The sequence below is a fragment of the Eleginops maclovinus genome, chromosome 17 (genome assembly GCF_036324505.1).
Source record: "Eleginops maclovinus isolate JMC-PN-2008 ecotype Puerto Natales chromosome 17, JC_Emac_rtc_rv5, whole genome shotgun sequence".
Classification (NCBI taxonomy): domain Eukaryota; kingdom Metazoa; phylum Chordata; class Actinopteri; order Perciformes; family Eleginopidae; genus Eleginops; species Eleginops maclovinus.
In genome coordinates, this window is record NC_086365.1 from 11,618,514 (window position 1) to 11,634,929 (window position 16,416).

General features: G+C 42.7%; 1 protein-coding gene across 1 annotated transcript in view; it reads left to right on the top strand.

The window, feature by feature from the left end:
• The first annotated feature begins 754 nt into the window (after positions 1–754).
• Positions 755–16,416, top strand: part of LOC134878949 (chemokine-like protein TAFA-5) — a 121,991-nt gene continuing 106,329 nt past the window's right edge. The window contains exon 1 of the mRNA XM_063905137.1: positions 755–1,483. Within this exon, the coding sequence (XP_063761207.1) occupies positions 1,372–1,483 (112 nt within the window). The 5' untranslated portion in view covers positions 755–1,371. The remainder of the gene's footprint in view (positions 1,484–16,416) is intronic.

Consider the following 16,416-nt stretch of genomic DNA (forward strand, 5'->3'; position numbering starts at 1 on the left):
TGGGGGTTCGGTATCTTTCCCAAGGACACCATAACATGTTGACTGCATGGACTGGGGATGGAACCCCTGACACACTCATTGGTAGATGTCCAAAATATGTTTCTTTGTTAAAATCTTAAAACAACCAAAAACAATGACATCAGATAATAAATAGATGCATTATGTGAACAAAGTTACCTCGAGCAATTTTCCCTCACTCATTTCAGGGTAGTTTTAAATATTCCTGCAATAAAATGCATATTTGTATTATTGTGAAATGCTGAAATAGGACAACCACACGACCAAGGTCCATTTAACAAATAAAATGTTTGAAAGAAGCTCGTGCTCATCACTGCAGTTTTTAACTATTCAGTCACACATAACATACGTGTATTAATGTATTTCCCTTTAAATGTGTGTCTAACATGCACATTTGAAAAACATGTGCACAACTGATACAATTGCTGCAGGATACAAAGAAAATCTCTACTCACAAAAATAATGTGAATGACGTGGCTCTTATTGAAGGCTGCATGTGAAGTGGGTAAATGTCATTCGATTTAAAAATAAAACTCCCCCCAAACACATATTTAACTGTGATTCACGCTGTTTTTTTAAAATTATGTAACACGTTTTTTTTAACACAGGGTAATGTTATGGCACCTGAAGTGGCTCATTGCTGACGTAATATTGATTATCTGAGTGTTTCACTTTGGAAAAAAAAATCTCTGGGAGTCGCACAGTGCGCACTTTTCCTCCCACAGCCTTTCTCTACTCATCCACTCTCCTTCCTCCGTCCCCTCCTGCAAGCATGCTGTGATCCTCAGCTACTTCGTTACCAAAACCGAGAGCTTAAAGGACTTTTCCCCCCTCTTCTTTTTCTCGACCATCCACCCCAGACGTTCACTCAGCGGATTTTACAGGACCGAGTTTCATTTTTCCACTCGGTTTTTCGGGGGGCTATGCTGCTGGGCTGGTGAGTCAGGAGAGAATCGATGAAACCCGACCACAGGTAAAGGAGGCTTTTACGACGCTGCGGTACAGATGATGGAACACTTTGAGCATTGACTCAACGCGCCAAGCTTCTTCTTACTAAAATAAAGGGAACACTTTGGGACAACTAACTTGAGTTTCTGCACGAATTGAAAAAACAAAAACTGCAATTATTTCCGACTCATAAGGAAGATGAGACCTTTTTTCTTTTGCGCAAGGAGCAAATCACCGCTTTTCTGTCACTTGCTCCGTCTTGACATGTCTTTTTGTGGGATTACACGCGGACCTATGAGCTGTGTGAGAGGCCGAGCTGGATTGTGAGATTACCACCTTTTTTGCCTTTTTTTTCATTTATTATTATTACCCGTCTCTTCGAAGAGGAAGTGCACCGTTTGTTCAATGGCTTCAGTGTCCAGGTCGGCGAGGCGCAAAGATGCCGGTCGCTGGCCGAGAATGTCGTCAACTTTCTGGGCTGTAGTGCTCCTGACCGCGCTGCTGCTCCTCTACTGCGGTAAGTCCCGGCGCTCAGCGTTGGACCACACGTAACGGCAATGTGGGTGAATGTCGCTGGTGCGCAGCAAGGGGTGGGGGGGCGGGCACCACATTCTTGGCAATCGTATCGATCTCACTAGTGGTATTGTTTTTCTGAGCAGTTAATATTGGAAACACACACACACACTAAATCCCATGCATTCCCTTCAATGTTCGTGCGCTCACTCATGCATGAAAGGGAAGAGGAGGGGAGGGTGGGGGTGGGGGGATTAGATAAGTAGGATATTGGCATTATTGTGTGATGGTAACTATTTTTTAATTTTTGTACAGGAGTTTGAGCTCAAGTGTCCCAAAGGCCTAATTAAGGCTCCTCAGTCTCTCACTCTCTCACTCTCTCTCTCTCTCTCTCTCTCTCTCTCTCTCTCACTCACTCACTCACTCACTCACTCACTCACTCACTCACTCACTCACTCACTCACTCACTCACACACACACACACACACACACACACACACACACACACACACACACACACACACACACACACACACACACACACACACACACACACACACACACACACACACACACATATCTGTCCTAAGGGGTGTGTTACTGTCAGACTCACTTACAGAGGTGACACAGTCATGCGTCTGTCATATTGTCTCTGCACTAAACACTGGTTGCAGGACATAGAGAATCCACACAAATATGAAAAAGCAGACTTAAAAAAAATCAATGACTAAGCTCTTTGACTTCGACAAATCGAATACTCCAGGCGGTAATTGCCTCAGGATAAAACACATCTATGCAAGCACAAACACGGTCTACTTCTCTGGCTGTGATGATGTCTTTTTATTTCTCGTTCCCTGGCTCCCTCACACCTTCTCGCCTCCCATCACTGACTCACTTTTGAGGCGATATCCAGCTGGCACATTGTGCTCTCCAGTCTGCTACGTGTGAATAAAACGGAGTCTATCTGCAAATTCCATAAAAAAGTACATTAGTATATATATTTGAAGATCCTGAGGTATTTCATTAGCCGCTTAGGTACTGATCCGCATTTATCTGGACACATTACCTACGCTGGTACTTATTTTTACTTCCACAACGGACGGGAGATTGAGTTTGCTTTGTAATCAAACAGACGGCAGGTTAATAGAGTGAATGCTTCTGTATATGGGCGGGGGGGCTTCTTCTTCTTTTACAGTGCCTTCGGCCATGTTGATTGATCTTCTGCTTGTCTCCAATCAATGGAGCTTAGATGTTTGTTTCAGTCAGCAGTCTTTGAATCCCCCCCAGAGGACCTTCACCACCCCTTCTGCAAGTTAATAATCTGATCAGAAGTGATTCTTTGATTTCCTGTTTTTCACTTTTTCAAAAAACTCTTTAACCCCTACTGCTCACAATCCTTTGATCGCTTTATTTTTTAAATGAGGCTGGAATCGCTTGTGTAAGGTATCATGTGTAGAAAAATGGTTCAATCCAATGACTTCCTTGTGTTTCTACAGATATGTGGATCTGAGGGCGCTTGCTTCTTTTTCTTATAGCTCTCCCTCTTTAAATGTGTCTTTTGTCTCAGCTTGTGGTCTTTCCGGCCAAAAATCCTCTGTGCTTGCAGCTCTGATGATTCCCCTGCTTTATCTTTAAGCTTTCTTCTCACCCATTTCCATTTAATTTGACCTTGGCCCCTCAGCTTTCATGTATTTATCTCCCCTTCTCCTCTACTTGTGTCCTTGGATGTCCCAGCAGGGGGTTTGGTCCACTTACCCTTAGTTGTTATGCTACAGACCTCTGTATTTTAATCCAATTTCATTTTTAGGGTAATATTTTGCTATCTTTACCAATCCTATTTTCATTAAAGTCTTATTATTTTTGGGTGTGTTTCCTGGTAAAGAGTTAAGTTGACCACGACAGGTTATTTTATATAATCCAGGTCTATCGGCTGTTTATTTTTGGTTGTCAGTCCACCCATTACCTCTTCTTTCTTTATATTTACCAAATCTAAGAAATTATGCAATGAGCGTTCAATTCCTGGCATACTTTCACACTCTGATGACCTTTATTGAATTTCCAAATAATATGTTTAGCTTTTAATTTGAATCTTTTTCTGTTATTTCAAATTTACTTGGACAGTAAATACTTCACTTTCCAAGTTCTCTATATTTTAGGGATACTGCTGCTACTGATTTATCTGCTAGTCATGTTGTTTTATAAATCACTTTGTTAATCAGTGAAAACCGCCAATGGATGTCAGTGAAACATCTTCTTTGGCTCATCAAATATCCTGGCTTTGACAGTCAAAACCCCAAAGATGTTCAATACTATAATTGCCAAGGACGAGGAAAGTCAGAAAATTTTCTCATTTTACAAGCTGGTACCTTTAAATGTGTCACTCAAGGTTTGTAAAAATGTGAAAACAGGCGCATAGTAGCTCACTCCCAAAGAATTATTGATTAATGTAACTTTATTACAGTTTGACATTCCTTCATTTTCTTTTTGGCCATCAATACATGTTTTGTTTAATATTTCTAATAATTTGAATGGAGACAAATGTACATATATTCTAAATAGGCTGTAATATGACTATTCAACTGTGCACCTTCAATATTTATGCATACATACGTTGGAAAATGCTCAAAAATCTGTCTCTGAACATTTAATTGACATTTTCTACCCATGTGGTAATTATTTGAGTGGATTGTTGGATGAGCTTTTTAACGGTTGTGATGTACAGTACAGTATTCAAGAGGAAAAATAAATGCTGTACTGTTTGTATCCATCTCCATGCATGGTGTGTACTGTAGAACTGTTGTTTTGTTGCTTTGCTGTGCTGCTGTGTTGTGCAGCCAAAAGAGGGGGGAGGGAGGGGGGGGGATAGGTTGAAGGGAGCTCTGTGATTATGGCTATGACTCATATGGTGCCTGTCACCTAGAATCAACATCCAACTTCACACGATCTGCCGTCCTCACTCAGGCCCTTCTCAGAGAGTAGAGATTTAAGAGGCGAGAGCAAAAGAGAGGGAGATGTGGTGGAGGAAAAGGGGGAGGGAGGGAAGGATATAAGTGGTTGCATTGAAAGAGGTGAGAGCAGGAGGTGGCTTGATATGCTCGCTAATGCCTTGATAACAAAAGGGAGAGAAGAAAGGAAGGGAGAAAGGCAGGAGGAGGGTGACTAATGAAAAGCATATTTTGAAAGGGAAGTGGAAAGGAAATAAGAGAAGGGTGAAAAAAAGAAAGTGAGATGGGTGAAAAATTTCGCCAAATGAACCGCTCATATTGTGTTGTAATCACACGAGAACGCCTCAGTAACCTGTGATTAAATTATAAAATAAAAAGCATTGTGTTCTGTGCACTAGCTCCCTCCTCTGGAAGCTCTCAGGCATGCATTTGTTTGCAGACGGTGCCATTATGTATTCATGAGGCTGTAGACCCCGTCATGTGAGCTCGAGGTGGGGGGAGAGGCTACGATAGAGCCACGAGGTTAGCTAATCAGTATGCTAATCTTAGCTCGGGATTGCTGAGGAATGTACTGGTCCATGTCTGAACTGCAGACGAAGAGAAAGAGGGGGAGATGGTGACAAGCAGTAAGGAGAAAAGGGAGGCGCTGTAGGAAGAAATAGGTGGAGAGGTCAGGCACAAGTTCTATCTTAAAGCAACACTTACAATGTGGCAATTCATTCGGAATCAAGATGCACCTAGATGCACAGACAGATATAAGCACTCAAGGGTAAACACACATCAGAGATATTAATGAACGTAACATCAAAGCAGGAACATGAGTCACACGCTTCAAAACAGCTATTCAGGGTCATGATGCACATACATGAACATCGCATCCCAGATTTTAAAGATGCAGAAAGGTCTCTCACACACACACACACATGCATGAGTACACATTCCTCTGCTTCCCCCCCCCCCTCCCCCCCAACCGTCACTCTGTCTCTCAGCGTGGTCTCCTGTGTTTGTTTATGACTCGCTGTTGTTCTGCGGCTCAATCGATGGATTGTTGGCTGTTGACTGAACCGCAGCTCGGGGGCATCCATGGAGAGAAGATGGTGTGGTGACGCGCCCAGGCATCTCACCCAAACACATAATCACACTTACAGTAAGGTACACACACACACACAAACACACACATACATACAATCAGAGACGTCTGACTCCCCAGGCGAGGAAACGGGGACTCAGCTGACTTGGATAAAATAACTTGTAGGTAAATGTATTCATTGTGTTTTATTTCAAGCATAGCCTCAAGCCAGGGGAGGGAGGGGGGAGACAAGAGCAGGAAGAGCCATCAATTCATAAAGAGAGTCAACTTGTTGAGTTTTCCAAAGCGACATAATGGACCAATCGGAAATCCGGCCAGAGACCACATCATTTAGGGTACTGGGGGGTTTCCGTTATCGCTTAATGAGCCTGCCACAGATGGAAAGTTGGGTAACTCAAGGAAGGAATATTAAGACATTTTGTGACTCACAGTATGAAATATTTAGCAGCAATGGGATTTTTTTCAGCGTGTGCAGGGACCCATTGACATTAAGTTGGAGATGCGGTTTGGCCACTGGCAGTGTGTTTCTCTATGTGTGCTGCACTCATGTGTCAACCCAAAGCTGCTTTCCTTTGTCTGGAAATGAGTACAATTTTGAGTTAAGGGAATGATTGCTGATGGGGATCTACAGGCATATGGTTGCTGCTCTTGGCCCCTTCTGTGAGGCAGTGGGCATCCATCATCCCGGAAGTTTTAAAATGTGTTGATGTTTGCACACTTTGGACCGGGGAAAGGCAATTACATCAAACCTGGGACCCCTTTTGTTTCTTTTACAGTGACATAGTGCTAAAGTTGACAAGTAGATTGCTTCCTTTCCGAGCAGCATTCCCCATTTTTTATACACTGAACATCTGTTATGCTGAATAAAGAGTTGGCTGTTTCACCTTGAATTCTAGCAAACTTCACGCTGCAATGTGACTCTGTCGATGGCAATGCCTGTCTGTCAATTTGGATCCAGACGGCGATATATTAATTATGCATGGGTTTTTCGTAAAGGGTTAGGGTTAGGGTTTTTAGACGAGTAAGAATTGCTCGAAAGGTTGCATCTTACTGACTTTGGTACTTTTCTTTTAGCATACTCCCCCGTGTATTAGCGTTGATTTGGTTTAGTCCACACCAGGCTTCGATTCACAGCAACACTGTGATATTTAAGATAAACAGCTACCCTGCATTCCCTAGAAGAAAGAAAAAGTGATTTACATTGCAACATAGAAGTCAAACTGAATTATTTCTGAAATGACATAACAGAAAACAGTTCAATGTTCTCTGCAGCATCTCACTGGATCAATGAATGCTGGCCTTTTAGTTGACAAGCCTAATACACACACACTTATAAATGCAGGTATGCAATCAATTACCGGCGCAGCGCTTTTCCTTTCGATACATAACCACTCTATATATACGTTTGTGTGCGAGCCTGTCTCTCGTTGAAGCTATTGATTGCAGGTAGGAAAAAACCTCCTTAATAAAAAAAAATGTATTGCCATTTAATGGCAAAGACCTTGCATTCCTTATACAAAGAGACAGAGCGAGTCTATTAAGCACTGTAAATCCTACACGTCAGCATCATGGCTGCGTTTTGCAGTTTTGTTATCACAGCTTCATCTGTATCAGAACGGCATACAGCCTGTTCCTCCCCAGCTGCTCCACTGTCGCAGAACCGTTAACAGTTGGTGCACTTGTTTACGCTGGGATGTAGTAAAAATTGCATTAGGAGCAACTTCTTTGTCTCACTTCATCCTCTCCTCTGTTGTTTTTCTTCCTCTGTTTGTGTTCCAGGGTTGCCAGTTTCCTCTACCATCACCTTGTTAAAAAAAAGAACCATGCCATAATAGCATGCTAATAAGCAGTGACATTTACCTAATGTGAGAGTTTGGAGTTTGCAGTTAGGCACTATCGCCGTGGCCGCCTCCATGGCTAATTGCACCTTAAATGCTCCGTGTCCTATCGTGAATTAATTGGGTGTCAATGTGACTTTAATTACCATTTAAAACGGCAAGTATAATATTTACATATCATCTTGTTAGTGGTGTATGACTGCGGGGCTCAACAGGTCAACGTCAAAGAAAAACATTGTTTGTGTGAAACGGTTCAGGCGTTCCTTATTCAAATAAAAAAGGCAGTATTTAAGATTCGGTAGCCTCATTCGGAGTCTTTGACAAAGAAAAAGTGATTAATGCTACGTCCTTGAGACCAGTGCTGTAAATTATGTGCGACGGCTTAATTGGGTCGCAGTCCGGACAGAGTCCTGCGGTGTGCTCCTGCCTCGAGAGGATTCACGGATGTGCACTTGTGCATGTTTTGCCTGGGGCCAGTAAGTCCATTCAGAGAGAGATGCTAAAGCTACTCCCCCTTTATTACTGCAAAAAGCAATTGCTCGGAAAAAAATGCCAGAATGGTGCTTTGAATTCCTGGAGGGGCCCATCACTGAGACGCGGCCCAAGGAGCTGAGACAGCTAGCATCTGGAGCAAAGACATAGCGGTAAAGTGGAGAGAGAGAGAGAGCGAGAGAGAGAAAAAAAGGGGGGATGCAAGTTGGATGGAAGACTCGGAGAAGACAGAGTGCACAAGGGAGACAGAGGAATGGTGAGCGCGAGACAGAGCAAAGAGTTGACTAGGGAACAGTTGGAAGCTTGGGAGAAGGAGAAAAAAGGGTGGAAGGCACGGATACAAAAGACAGACGGACGGGAACACTCAGACGGTCCACCAATTGACAGCCGGTCGGGGAATAAAGTCGACTAACACAATGAAGCAGTCGGCAGACAGACTCACCGAGAGGCTCTCAGAAGCAGAAACAAATATTACATTAGAAGAGACAGAAGCCATTTGTCAAAGTGGGAGGCCTGAGATGTAGTTAATGCAGAATATAGGTAGCAATGGCCTGGTTGATACTTGTCGCCACGAGGAGGAAATTGTGCTGAAGTCAGCTCTGTTCAATCAGTCGTCTGGTGTCCTTCAATGACTTAACGAGATAACGCCGGCGTAAAGTTTCCCCAGCACAACTCTGGAGAACTGTGCTTGAGGGCTTTCACATTCCCTATACTGCCTTCTTTTATTCCCTTTTCTCTTCCTTCCTGTCAGCCGCTCCACCTCCACATCAGAGCCCGGTGACATGCATGCTGACAGCCACGATTCAATGTTAATGTTTGTGGAAGATAAATCTGCCGGACATTTATGCCTTAAATGACAGCTGAACTCTGCTTGCACCCCTTTGTCAGAACGGTTGAGATTCTGAAATCGTTTCAGGGATTGTAAGACGGACTGTCAGTCAGTCAGTCAGTCACCTGATCAGCCTGCTCCTGGCTCTGTGCCACCATGTGCATTACCTTGCTCTCGATATGAAACACTCTTCATTACATAATAGCTTGAGTATAATGTTCATAATAACAAAAGCACCCATTCTGTAGTTTCCCCTTTCTTTCCTTTCCTTCTCTTCTCCCGGCTGCTGACTATCTGTGATTGAGATGGAAATGATAATGTGCCCTCATTAATCTTGCACTGTTGCTTCTCCAACAACCATTTTGGGATGCAGAAACAATGAGCTGATCTGAGGCTGCTGCTGTTGTAGAGAGCAAAAAGGGATATATCATAAAGATTTGTTTTGAGACCATGCAAAGCCCAGAGGATGAGGACGGTTTCCTGTTTTTAATGGAAAAACAACCACTGTGACGATGGAGTACACACCGAGAATCCCAGATGCAACAAATGTCAGAAATCGCAAACATAAATCAATGCTACAATGCAGTGAAATAACTAGCATGTCTGATGATAAAACCTCAACATTCACCCTTAACTTATAACAGTTTATTGCTTCACTTTCCCAGTGTTGTGAATAAAGCTGAGGTTTAGTCCTGATAGTATCTTGGCAACACAGCACTTTCCCATCTCCTTGTTTCTGTATATGTTACGTCAAACAATATGCCATCACTTGCTTTTAGCTTCAGTAAGAAGTACCTACCAGGAAAGGCACTACCTCAAGTTCGACACAGACAAAAGCTCTCGCCTTTTCTCGCCCACTCTGGCTTTAAGTATCACCTGATGGAAGCAAACATTGCTGCTTACTAACCCAAGTGCTATGTGAGCAGATTTAGCTTGCTTTCAGCAGTCCGGGCAGTCGCGCTCCAAAACTTGCACTCTTCTTGACCTGACATGACTCGTCTGCTGGTGATACAAGTTTCTTGTACACACTCGCTGTCCTTGACACTTCCTCGCACATTCCAAACGGCTGCCTGTATGCCAGAGAATGACAAAGAATAAAAAAGATGCAGCTATGGGGATTGGGAGCCTGTCAGACTCTTTCATGTACCGGCATCCGACAGTGGCTCAGTGCCTGTTGCCCTCTTTCAGGCAGACCGAGTCAGACGAGACTCCCTGCTTTATATTTGGAGTGTGTGTTTGTGTTTATGATTGATTTCATTCCTGTGATTGTATTTTTTATTGCCGCTATCACCATGGAACTCACATCTATTTATCCACATTTTGCAGTAGCTTGCTGGTTGTTCATATAAATTGATTCAATCAGTGAAAAAGCGTTTTTGGGCATTTGTTTTGTGTTCTGATGAAGAACAATGTTATTTAAAAAACGAGGAATTCATTTTTACATTTTACCAACTTAAACTACTTTTTTGCCCTGCGCTCCTTTTCGTTCAATGTCTGTTTTTTTTAATTATTATGTATTACGTTTTTATTTATTTTTGTGTACTTAAACCTATTAAAAGCGGGCATTTTACACCTCAACTAAATTAAATGGCCTTTTTTGGCTGGCATGTAACTTTTTTTAGGACATTTACATTTTTCAAAATATTTGTAATTACTTTTTGTCATTAGGTAACCAAACTGGATTTCCCCATAGGGTAGCTTGAGTGTACTACTTCTTAAAGTGTGAGTAAATTGGCTTGCAAAGTCATTAATTCAAAGTAGCTTCCCCAACACTTTGGTAAAATAACCTCCCCCCCCATCATTAAGTCAATCCAAAGGTTTTTCATTAGAACAGTGAAGGTAGGTCAATGTTAGCTATACAGTGGTATGCAAAAGTTTGGGCACCCCTTAGGAAAACCACTGCATCAGTTTGTCACTTGCTGAGCTTTTGAAGCAGCAACTTCATTTTAACATATGTTATACCTTATGGTAACAGAAACATCTCAGTAGTGAAATAACTTTTATTGGTCAAACAGAAACATGTTTATGTGCATTCAAACAAAAATAGGCATGTGCATAAATTTGGGCACCCCTAAGAAATAATTCCATTAATATTTAGTATTGCCTCCTTTTGCTGCAATAACGGCCTGTAGACGCCTCCTGTAGCCACAGACAAGTCCCTTAAGCCTGGCAGGTGGTATTTTGGCCCATTCTTCCACACAAAACGTCTCCAGTTCAGTCAGGTTTCTTGGCCTCCGTGCATGGACAGCCTTCTTCAAATAAATCCATACATTTTCAATGATGTTAAGGTCTGGGGACTGGGATGGCCATTCCAGAACATTGTACCTGTGCTTCTGCATGAATTCCTTGGTGGATTTTGATCGGTGCTTAGGATCATTGTCCTGCTGAAAAATCCAACCCCGGCGTAGCTTCAACTTTGTGACTGACTCTAGAACATTCTTGTCAAGAATCTCCTGGTACTGTAAGGAATTCATGTGGCCCTCAACTTTAACAAGTTTTCCAGTACCTGTGCTAGCCACACAGCCCCATAACATGATAGATCCTCCACCAAATTTTACAGTGGGCAACAAGTTCTTTTCATTGAATGCAGTGTGTTTTTTTCGCCATGCATACCTGTTCATGTTATGACCAAATAACTCAATCTTGGTCTCATCTGACCACAGTATTTTGTTCCAAAATGCTTCTGGCTTGTCCAGATGTGCTTTTGCATACCTCATGCGACTCTTCTTGTGATTAACACTCAGGAAAGGCTTTTTGCACATCACCCTTCCAATGAGCTCTTCCTGGTGCAAAGTACGCTGGATTGTGGAACGGTGAACAACTACACCATCAGCAGCCAGATGTTGTTGTAGTTCTCTGGAGGTGGTCTGTGGCTTCTCTGTGACCATTTTCACCATCCTTCGCCTGTGCCTTTCCCCTATTTTTGTCGGCCTACCACATCTTTCCTTCACACGGACTGTTCCTGTGGCCTTCCATTTCACAACTACGTTTCTGACTGTGGAGACAGACAGTTTAAACCTGTCAGATAATTTTTTGTACCCTTCTCCTAATTTATAATGTTGGATTATCTTAGCTTTCAGGTCAGTGGAGAGTTGTTTTGAGGTCCCCATCTTGCCACTCCCTAAGAAAGAACCTAGGCCAGGCACAGCCAGCTATTACCTATGTTAAATAGCCTTTTTCATGATTGGTTCCACCTGTCTTTGTAATTGAAGGTCTAATGAGCTAATCAAAGCAATTTTGTGCAGCAACCTGTCAGCTATAAATCCGTACAGGTGTTGAAACTTTTGCACATCCCATTTTTTGCATTTTATTTTATTATAATAAAACTATGTAATGCTACCCTAAGAATTTTGGTCTGGAAAACACTAAAACGTCTACATCTTTGTAGGAAAACAAATGTTGTTGCTGTGATCTTCTATTATAAAGGAAAAGCAAATTGTCATGAAATCTCAGAGGGGTGCCCAAACTTTTGCATACCACTGTATATATTTAAAGGTCTGGTACATAGTGAGGCAACATTACACACATTTCTCATCACATAACCGGTTCGTGGGGGTGAAGATGATCCCTGTCTTCTCTCTTCCACTCTACCCTCTTGACACAGTCATAGGGAGAGCAGAACAGCATGCAGAAGCAGCAAGAAGAGTGTGAGAAGCACTCAGAAGGTTAGCATAGCTGCGAGAGAAATGAAATGTTGCCTGAGAGTCCTCCAGCTTCTCCTCTACATGCATGGGGAACTGGAGATTATTTGTATTACTCTTATGCTCCGTTGCTATCTGTTTCTAGCTCACCAGTCCCCCCCCCCCCCCCCAAGCCCGTTGGCAGTGATAAACCCCTCCGTTGTGACAGCAGAACATGCGTGTTCCGCCTGCCTCTGCAGGGTTGAAGAGCTAATTACGTCTCCTCAGCAGGGGGCCTATAGGCAACAATACATGTGATGTGCATGTGGAACAATCAGTGAAATCCATGCAAATGCAGTGTGCTATGAATGAGACTGTAGGATATTATCTCCTGTGGTATATATCACTTACAATGTAGCTGGTAAATGCCATATTTCAACCTGCAATTACACAAGACCAGTCTTAGGAGTGCTATAATAAGACAAAAAGTAGGGCTGTCTTCAAGTTTAATAACTCTTAGTTCATAAACAATTATGAGTTCATTGACTAATTGATTCCGTCACCAAAAATCATGCTAAGGGGCCCTATTACGCTCATTTTCTGGTTCAAATTTGTATTTTGTGTCTCTACTGTGACATGTGTTCATGCTTTAATGTTCAACAATCTCTGTATTTTTCTCATACTGCCTGTGCTGCAGCACCTCTTTCCACATTCTGTCTGAAACCAGAGCCCAGGCTGCTCTGAATGGTTAGCCTGCCAGGCTCTGTTGGGTTGGCCAACCGCTTAGAGACGTCCCCCCTTGTAGCCTATTATTTACAATGTGTTGGAGCGCTAGCCAATAGAAGTGTAAGGGTTAGCGAAGTAAACAAAGGAGTTCAATAGAGGCGTTTCAGGGATGTGGGGGGGGGGGGGGTGTGGGAGAGAACTTTGGGATTTTAGCCTTTGCAGAACATTTACATGCACAATACACTACAGGGAAGGGAAAACCCCAAAAGCATAATAGGACACCTTTTTAAATGTTTATAAATTCACTAAAGATGTGCTTAAAAGGTTTTCTTTATGTTGATTAAAACGTCTCAAATTGAATCCCTTTAAATGTGTTGCTGTTGCAAGTGAGTACTATATCAGGAGACTGTGTTGCACCTAGTGAGGCAATATAGAGTAATATTCATAATGTCTGTGAATTGGTTCTGTCAAGATGGAAGATTTTAACTCCAGAACCGCTCGTACATACTTCTCCAGTACCCATTTTGTATTAATAAATGTAACATCAATGATTAGGTGTTTCAACAGATTTCGCATCATGTCTCATAATTAACAAACATATTTCTTGTAAACTTCAAACTGTGAGTAATCCCAACGCATAGATCCCAACATAAACCAAATTGTGAATCGTGGACGCTGAGCCGTATTGAATTGTGCGCGTAATATTAGTGGGGCTGATTTCATTGTGATAAAAAATGATCTGTTATCGCGGGGAAGATGCATGTGTCACCGGCTCCCCAATTAAATCTGAAGCTCTCTGTAGCGAGCGTTGGCTGATGAATCAATCCTACACACTCACAAAAATGTAATTACTTCATTTGTCAACGTCTGGGGTGGGGGGGGGCGGGGGTTGCGAGCTCGTTGTACCCAAAGCTTACGGACAGAGAGAACTCTTTGCCATTTTGCCCTCATCTTTCCCTGTGAGGCCCATCGGTACTACTTAATCACTGCTATAACCATCAGAAGTTATCATTCCATCAACCCCCTTTGGCCCGTGGAGGACATTACAAGCAAGTTTCATAAGGAGGAAGATATTATCCCTGTTCCCACACACACAAATGAGTGCAGCGCTTTTCCTCAGAAGGGCATCCATTATTCATCAACATGCTTGCATCAATTAAAGGTGTATCACAGAAGAAATTAGCATTTTTTGAATGTATACGTGAGTCGGGGTGGTTGACATCTGTTGTTATGGGTGCTGTCGCGGAGAGGTGGTGCTCAGATGACAGGCGTTTTTTTCGTGTATTCTAATCCCATCTTGCATGGAGAGGACAGATGTTAGCGAGCTAATTAACAACTCCTTGGGCGATGTCGAAATATGTCTTCGCGTGCCTAGGATGCAGGAGGGGAGGGAGATGCTTTGTTGGATCATACACAGTCAGCATCTGAAAAAGTGTGTGTGTCTGTGTCTGTGTCTGTGTGTGTGTGTGTGTGTGTGTGTGTGTGTGTGTGTGTGTGTGTGTGTGTGTGTGTGTGTGTGTGTGTGTGTGTGTGTGTGTGTGTGTGTGTGTGTGTGTGTGTGTGTGTGTGTGTGTGTGTGTGTGTGTGTGTGTGTGTGTGTGTGTGTGAACTGTAGCATTCGATCTCTCCCCCGCACACAAACACAGTTTAATCCCCAGCTCTTTTGGAGTGACACATGAGTGCAAGTGAAACCAAAGTGAGAGACACGAGGCGGAGAGGAGGTGGGGCGACTCGTTTTTCCATTTCCTGTTGACACACTGTGTCATCACCAGCCATCAGCTGTTGCTATTTTATGCCAGGCGAAACGGAGGCAACATAAATATTGCTTAGACACATTGGCAAATACTGAACATTTCAATGTTTTTGCAACAGAGCAGTGATTACCATGTATTATATCTACATGTGTTTATCATTTATATACGTTTTAGGCGGCTCTTTAAAGGGGAATTCTAACCATTTTTGCACATTATGTTCAGTGTATCCGTCGCTCAGAGTCACTATGATTTTAAAATGGATGTAATGTGTTTTTTGTGGCTTTCTAAGGAGTTTCTGAAGTCCGAAACATGATCCCATCATGATGTCATGGCTATCCTTGCGTCTGAAGATTCATTTTATTTAGTTAGGACAACACACACTAGCCATATTTCTGTAAGCCGTGCGACAACAGGGAGTGAACCAAAACAGCATCATTTAATCCCAATCAGCTAATCATTGGAAATGAAGATAGAAATGAAAATGTGTGATACAGTGATACAAGTTTTATTAAAAAAACATCGGTGATACTCGCTTTAAAGACATGTATTGAGCAGGAATAGGAGTGAATTCTTGGAAATAAATTCCAATAAGATTAAGCTCTACTGGGAACTGAAAATGATTAACCTTATATTTCTATTGCAAGCCTTTTCATGGAAAGTCAAATGAAGTTGATCTTTATTTCAGAACAGTAAGGCAGTCAACACTAGCTTGTATGCATTTCCCCTAGTTTAACCTCCAAATCATGTTGCCAAACAAGATGTCACTGTGTAGTTAATACCACATGGGTCATCCTACTCATCCGGACACGCACGGATATCGCCTCTCAAAATGTTAAACTGTCCCCCCCTCCCTCTCTTGGCATGCGGATGAACTGACTCGCAGCGCCCTGTGGGTGGACACTCGCTTCTAAGCCTGCACTCTGGTTGACTCAGCTGTGAGTGTGTCTGATCAGAGGGCTGACTCCGCTCACCCTCTCCGGGAACTGGGGCTGACCTTTCGTGGCGGCGACTAAACTTCCTCTTGAAAATCCATACATTAAAAAACAATCTGGTTGCATTCGAGACGCCCACTTGCTTTCTTACTGTCTCTTTTCATTGCATACACACACATGTTGTTAGGATATTGCGTTGAAATTACATTCATATCCTGGAGGCCCACTTTAACCTGAACCTAACCCTACTTTTCTTAATCTTAATCTCACAGGAAAATCGACATGAATACAGACACACACACACACACACACACACACACACACACACACACACACACACACACACACACACACACACACACACACACACACACACACACACACACACACACACACACACAACTCCCCTTGACAAACACTCCTTTTTATAGTATGCAAATGTATAAGATAGTAGCAGGAGGGTAGGAAATAATGAACCCTCTACATACTAATGCAGGGAGATGAATGGCCAGGAGGGTTTCTCGATTTCATAACCTTCGTTCTTTTGTTGCGTTGTCGTCCTCGGTGGCGAGGTCGCCTCCTCTTCAACCAGAAATGAGGGAAAAGGAGTATGTTAAATGAAATGTAATATCTGAAATGTAGGGTTCTCTGGCGGCAATCTCAACCGTGTAGCTATAGAAGTGTTGACGCCTTTGAAAAATGTGCGATTTA